We start from the raw sequence: 7,379 nt of genomic DNA, 5'->3' as shown, positions 1-7,379 counted from the left end.
GCAGATAAAAAATAAAAAGGGAGCCAGTTATTGTATATCTCCCACACAGCTCTGTAAAGTGAACTCCGTCTACAGAGTAGTTCCTAAAAACTTGGATGGAGCCAGTGGTTTTGCACTCAATAAAGTTTCAGCTGTGTTTATGGGAATTATGGTTTGGAGTAGCTGAAGTGGGCTGCAGCGACTGCTTTCTTAAAGTGGCTTTCATTGAATCATCAGAGCCCCCCCCCCCCTCCTTTTTTACTAGAAATGACTGGCTGTTTGTCAAAAGATTAGAAATATAAAATCTACACTTAACATTGATGTGATTCTTTAACACAAAACAAAAAAAGTCAAAGCTGTACTAAAAGCTGTGCAAAAAAATGATCATGTCTCCACAGGATCTGTGTGAACCATGCATGAACAAATAGGCGTAAGTTAAGGCAACTGACAGCGGCTGCCACTGGCTCCTTTACTTTAATTGCCAAAGCTCCCCCTACAGGCCAAGCAGGGGACTGCACTCACTGAAAACATCTTCCTGCTTCCCTCATCATTCCTGAACTGTGGTCGGATCCCTTCGAACTAAGCAGCGAAGATGTTGCTTCATGCTTTCACTGCATTAGTCACCAGTGACACCTCACCACAGGGGCAGAACGGACGTTCCTTGTCCTGGCAGGAAGCGGCACGACAAGACGAAACCCCTAAAACGCAGACGCCAAGGTTTTACAAATCGCATGCAAGCGATGAGGTAACAGTAAACTATGCATTTGGTGGAGTCTAGTTTCAGGAGTGGATTGATTCATAGTTTGTCTGTTGAGTAACTGGGTCATGACGACATCACTGATTCAGCAGAGATTATGATGGGACTTGTCAAACAGTGTTAACTCTCTTAGTGCATGGAGACATGTTTTTATTATATCATTAATAAGAAACTGCTCGAAAATGAAAAAAATGACAATGTTTTTTTTTAGTTGTGGGTTTACACAGAGATGCCTCCTGTACATTAATCATAGTAGCGATTAAACATGAGTCTAATAAGCAAATTCTATATAAAGACACAAGTGTATGCCTAAATATACACACACACACATATTTGCTTGCAGATAAACAAATCCAGAAGCACGTGCACACTCACACACACTCACGCTCACGCTCAAACACTTGCACAGACACTTAATAAAAGCTTCAAGCAGTGGTACCCTGCAGTTCTTACACTCACCAGGAGAACCCACACCGCAGAGGCACTCACAGACAGGTCACGCTTGCTGGTTTCCTTAAAGGTCAACTCATCTACTTAAGAGGGACCAATTTACTTTAATGCACATTGTCCAAGAGACGAGAAAAAGGAAAGAAAAAATGACAAGAAAGAAAAACATCACAGCATACGTGGAGGATTCTCAGCTGAATCTCCGGCCATTACAGTACAAAAAGTGACTGCTCTCAGATCTCGGTGGATTAAAATGAATATCTGATAGGAAGCCTGTTAAAAGACATAAAGACTGATGAACGCGATGAGGGCGCGAGCACGTAAAATAAACAATATCTGAACTGGCAAGTGAAAACACAGCAACACTGGGCAGGCTGCAGTCACCACATCATCAACAGTGCTCTAATGACCCTCTCTAACACACAAACTATGGTATGCGGTGCAGAGGAAAAGTCTTCCCGGCAGCTCGCTGACGCCGAGGAACGGGGAGAAAGCCTCTCGATAGACTCTTGTAGATGCCATTCCCTATCACGCAATGCCTCTCAGTCATAAACACATGACAAATGCGGCCTTAATCATTTTTTACGAGCGGGGATGTGCAGGGGGCAGTGCATGGCTGGAGGGGAGAGGGGAGCGGCGAGCAGCAGGCGGCCCCCTCTGCACAGAGGAGAGGGCTGTGTGGTAAAGTCTCCTCTGGAACATCACTCGGCCAGCGCGCCTTTGATCTCCACACCGCAATTACGCCAGCATCCAAATGAGCATGGAGTCGCCTCTGAAACAGACTTCAAACATGCACATGGACGCATTCTCATACACATACACTGTATAGGATTGGAGCCATGTGCTCCTCTCAACAGTAAATGATGTACTGTCTCCAGCAGAGAACCTGGGGATGAAAGGAGGCCTTGCTCCTCGTCTGATCCCCCCATTAATGATGGCTTGCTAAAGCTAATAGTGTGTATTCTTGTCTAAACAAGGGCAGCTTGCTATGTGCTTCCCATACTCTAAACAGGATGATCTGTTTTACAATGCCCTGTTTCTGGACGGCCTTATAAAAACGCTGTTATCTCCTGTGTGTGCCCAAATTTGTTTCTGCAGCCCCGCTATTTCAGCTAACTTTCATGTGTTAAAATCAAGAAATATTGCCTAGTGAAGTAATTCATTATAATTAATAGCGTCAATTTAAAGTCTGGCTGAAAGAGCGCACTTGACAACACAGCACACACAAAGCTGTACAGGATGCAAACGAGCAGGTACTGAATGGTCTGAATAGGTGTCTAGAGAGACACCGATAAAATTGGCTTATTTGCCTCATTCTAGGATTCACCTTCTTTCCTCCAGCACATTAAAAGCTGAGATTGCAATTTGTCTTGCTGTTTGCTTTGAATAGTCCTTAACCGTATCATCATCTCAACTGTGCTGGTGGAAAAACACAGGAGCATGGCGACAGCCAAATGGCAGTCTGGCGTCTCTGCCGCAGACTGGCTGCCATTAGAGCTGAGAGCAGCATTTATTGTACAATTAGGGCCAGCTAGATCTACCTGTAATCATCTCCATACAGGTGTGAGCTCCGCTCTGGACAAGGGAAGTGACTCATCACTTGTCACCCATCAACACTTTGATGTGGGCATTGTTCATGGCGGCGCCCTCGGGACACCTGAGCACTACTGTTTGTGTCTGCGTAAAACGCTCGGAGATTTATTGCATTTCGCACAGTTAAAAGAAAATGCGCGCACACAATAAAAAAAAAGTCTCTTCCCCCTCGATGACGGCTGTTCCGCATCACATGAATCACATTGATTTATGAGTTTTCCTGCTCCTGTTCGTCTGACAGGCAGACTTTCGTGTCGGGAAAATTTTAACAACAGCTACAGGTAAACAGGCAAACTTCCACGCGGTACAACGTTGCCAAGTAGCGAGAGGTAGAAAAAAAAACAAACAGTGGAATGACATCACAGTCATCAGGGTAATTGGAAAAGTTGGTGTTATTGACCAAACAAGTGCAGAAGTCGCCCTATTAAATGTAACGCAGGCCGAACAGCAGCCTCCACAAAGACAGCTGACGTCACAAAGACAGCTGCACCTGCAAAGCAAGAAGCACAAGACACTGGGTGTTAGTATCAAAAACCTGAACCCCCCCCCCCTCGCGTGTGCGTGTTACGTCCTACGAGCCCCATCCAGTTGTCACGGCGATTTGTGGGAATCCCATCAGCCGGAGTGAAACTTATGAAGCTACTTGAGCAACAGCACCAGAGCAAAGCAATCCCAGTCGATGTTGTAACATCTGAGGGCCGCCGTCCACGTGATTTACTGGACATCTCCAGATGATGAGTTACTCCACTTTGAATTTGAGCGTCCATATATTTGTTTTTGTGGAAATCCAAAATGTGAAGCATGAGCTTCAAGGAGGAGTCTGGGATCGACTCTGTCAGCAGGTACCAGCAGATTAGTGATGTCACACACACACACAGAGCTGATGTCTCTGCATGCGCATGCGCAGACGCACGCAGACGTAAGCGTTAACTGAAGATCATCCACACAAGTACAATGACGATTAATGAGGGCATTAAGTCAATAACACCTGACGCTCGGCGAAACACTCACCATTTGTTCTTCTTCCTGATGTAGTCTTTCTCGGAGAGGTTAACGAGGTAAAGCATCGGTTTGGATGTCAAAAACAAGTATTTGTTCAACACTTCAATCTGTGACAAAGACACACGAGGCGAGCAGTGAGGAACAAACTTTCCAAAGTCGCCTTTGAGGCCAACAGAGATAAGTGAAGCCAAATCAAGTCTCAGCCTGGTGTATAGACGCCGTGGGGGGCGTCTGTAAAGTCTTTAAATCAAAATCAGCACGGCCACATGTCATTAGCTCGTAAAAAAATATATCACACAACCAGTGAAACACTCATAATAGTAACTTCTCATTTACACAAAGGACGTGTTGCATGAAAAGAACAAAACGAAAGGGAACAGCGGTTGCACTTTTAGGTCAGATGAAAAGATGAGCACCATAAATCCCATTCATACGTTGGACTTCATCATCAAAGCTCACCTCCTTGTCGTTCCAGTCGCGGTAGTAGCGGACGTGTTTCTTTTCATCCACTACCCAGCTCTTGATTTTGCACATAACGTCCTGTTTGGGGTTAAAAGAGAATGAACAAGAAGCCATTAAAGGAGATGAAAAAGAGTATAAACCCAGCAGGGTATGGGGTAATTATTTCCTAAACGCATGGCATCCTGATGCCAAAGTGAACAATGGCTGTGTGCGCATTTAGGCAGGAGTGGCCCGGGTTTGACGGGGATGGCACGCACAAGACCCCCTTCCCTCCGGTAAATCATGACAAAATGCCTTCGGGGGTGTCGCCGTCTTATACATCAATATTCCACCGGGACCATTTAATGAAAAGGCTAGAGAGAGGATACAAAATTGGAAAGAGCAGGGAACTAATTGGAAGTTGGTTCGTTAGGTGTAAATTATTGGTCCTTCCTCAGGCACTTTGCAGAATGTAGTCATACTGAATAAGCACTCGCGAGGTACAGAGCTAATTATTCACTGTTTCTTCTGGAGAAAATATTGAGCATTTCCCGCTATATATGCCACATTCATTACTGAGGTACTTGTGGGTTGAGACCACAGGCAAGACTGGGTCTTGACAGGATCTGGAAGCGGAAAAGGGTGGGAAAATGGGAGGGAGGTAGTTATACAATTTGTAATAAAGAAATTGAGCCTATTATTGTTGATCCAGCCCCACAGAAATTAGCGGAACACATTCTTTTTGTTCCTGTCAACTTGACCTCCCCCTTCATATAAAAACTCCCCCACCCCCTGCAACACTCCCCCTACCTCCTTTTCCCTCCCCAAACCCTTGCAGCACTTCACAATCATACTCCCTTTTGAAAGAACTGAGGAAAAAATCCTGCCAGAGCCTCAATTACACAATGGCAGAAAAAGCTCCACACACTGACCCCCAGCCAGCTGCATTCACTCTCTGCACATCTCTCTCCACAGGAATTCTAAAGGCCTTTTAGTCAGGCAGCCAGAGTGCAGCCAGCGGGAGAGAGCGCAGGAAGAGCTGCATACACTCCGCCTGCGCCGGCCCAAGTCTTCACAGAGAGATTAATCATCTGTGAAATGGAAACAGCAAACGGCCAGTGACACAGGCTGAACCCGCTCCAGGTTTCCCTCATCAGCTCGCAGCCGCCGTGCAGCGCTGCTCTAACAGGCAGGTGTTAATAAAAGGCATATAGGTCCCACAGGGGTCAAACACATACGCCTGCCACCGTGAAGCGCCGCTGGTGGGCCGGCTTCTTATTATTGTTTTGTGAGGTTGGGGATTCGGAGGATTCGTGCAGACAAAAGCGATGACACATTGTTCTTGTAAACACAGCGGCGGAAAAATAGATTTAAGTCTTATGAAATATGCATAAATATGAGCTGTGCCCTGCTGCACTCGCAGCCTCCCAGAGACTGAGCTCTAATTTACTATTTTACAATTAATTCAAAATTTCTCATTTGATTGTTTCTGAAGGCCCATTTTCTTAAGCACAACATGAATGAGATCTCAGATTTTCTCCGTTTCATTAACTTGACCTCCTGCCTGTCAGACGAGTCCCTAACTGGGGTACTTTCTTATTTTACCATGTTAATTATCCCCTTGTGTTTTGGCTCGTCTCATCCCGTTAAAGCAGGAAGTACATCAACAAAGAGGCCAGATGTACTAACTTCATGTGCTTTCTATAGCGGTCATAACAACGAATGCTCTCATCTCAGTTGAATGCATTTATTTGACAGATTCAACATTTTTTGTTTTGCTTCAATATATATTTTTTTCGTAATTTACTTGTTGATTCCATTTTCGTTCACTGTCACAATGACAATATTCGTGTTTAAATCTATGGAGGCAGCTTAGTGCAAGTCAGTGAACCAGCATAATGTAATGCATCAAGAGAATTAGGAATGTGAAAGTAGGCTGATGCCCATATGATAAAGAAAGAAATTGTTCTCACGAAAGCTCTTTCGAAAAATCAAAAAATGTAATGACAAACGTTCAGTTAGATTTTATTAAGTTACTTAGTAAAGAATAATCATATTATAAGCAGCTGCTCAGTATTTTCCTTATTTTTACCCCAGTGGCAGACACTGGACTGATGCATATAGAGTTCTGCAGCTGAGCATTGCCAAATGCCAGGCTCAGCTTGTGAGACAATCACCCCCCCCCCCCCCCCCCCCCCCCCCCCCTTTATCTAAAAGCTTGGTGCAGTCTTTGATAAGCACTATTCTTCGCCGTCTAAAGAGGCCTTCTATAGATTCTCACTTGACGACGTGTGCACAACCTCTGACAAGTAATGTAGATCATTTTTATTCATTGCCTAAAATTGTTAGCGATTATGTGCGTAAGCGGCCACCTGCCTAGCCTGAAAGGCTCCTGTCTGTGGGGCTGCAGGGGTGTGGGGAAGTGTTGTGGGCTTTGGGGGGGGGGGGGGTAGTTGAGGAGGGGGGGTGGGGGGTTGATACAGCCAAGCACGGGCCTCTACAGCAGGTGAAATAGCCCCTCTTGTTAGCGTAATGAGTGGTCAGAGCCTCGGTGCGCGGAGGCCTGAAATTGGGCGAGTGAAAGGCCGGGTCCCCTCGCGTGCCGGCCCATCCCATCCTGCTGCAGCATCACGAGACGCCTGCAGCCGCGCCGCCGCCGCTCGAGGCGGCCGCTCGGCCTCATTACCCTAACAATGCGAGCGCCCGGATGTGTGCGCGCTCGCGTGTTTTGATCCCCCTCTCGTCTCGTCTCGTCTCGCCCCGCGTTTTACCCTGCACCTCGCTGCACACGGCTGCCAATCTTCTGTCAGAGAATATCCTAAACATTTATAGTATTCATGGCGAGGTATAGGCTTCGGTGTCACCCACTTTATGGCCTTACACAATTTCCTGAGCTGCTGTAGGTGTATGAGCATGAGCAAGAGCTGTTCCATGATTTGAGTATTACTTTAGATGAAAAGAGCTGTGTGGAAACACTTTCATTAGCCCAGTGCTGTGACCCAGGGTCAGCAGCTGAATAAGTAACTCTCTATTAATGATTTCTACAGCAGAAAACCCCTGACCCCTGATCACTTTCAATTCCAGAAAGGGAAAATGGGGCAGGGGGAGGGGTGAGACCTATTGGAGGGAGATTAAAAAAACATATACTTTTTTTTTCTCC

General features: G+C 45.9%; 1 protein-coding gene across 4 annotated transcripts in view; it reads right to left on the bottom strand.

The window, feature by feature from the left end:
- The window catches only part of LOC114846787 (obg-like ATPase 1), a 34,028-nt gene that overhangs the window by 11,072 nt on the left and 15,577 nt on the right, over positions 1 to 7,379 (bottom strand). For 3 of the 4 annotated variants that reach the window (XM_055504763.1, XM_029135856.3, XM_029135854.3), the window contains 2 exons: positions 4,238 to 4,318; positions 3,788 to 3,885 (listed from right to left, as the gene is read on the bottom strand). In XM_055504763.1, coding sequence (XP_055360738.1) covers positions 3,788 to 3,885; positions 4,238 to 4,318 — 179 coding nt within the window. Of the gene's footprint in view, positions 1 to 869; positions 3,267 to 3,787; positions 3,886 to 4,237; positions 4,319 to 7,379 lie in introns of those variants that run through there. The other variant, XM_055504764.1, reaches the window with a different exon arrangement.

This window comes from Betta splendens, chromosome 21 (assembly GCF_900634795.4).
Source record: "Betta splendens chromosome 21, fBetSpl5.4, whole genome shotgun sequence".
Lineage (NCBI taxonomy): Eukaryota > Metazoa > Chordata > Actinopteri > Anabantiformes > Osphronemidae > Betta > Betta splendens.
The sequence above is the reverse complement of the archived record's forward strand: the minus strand, read 5'-3'. Positions and strand labels throughout refer to the sequence as shown.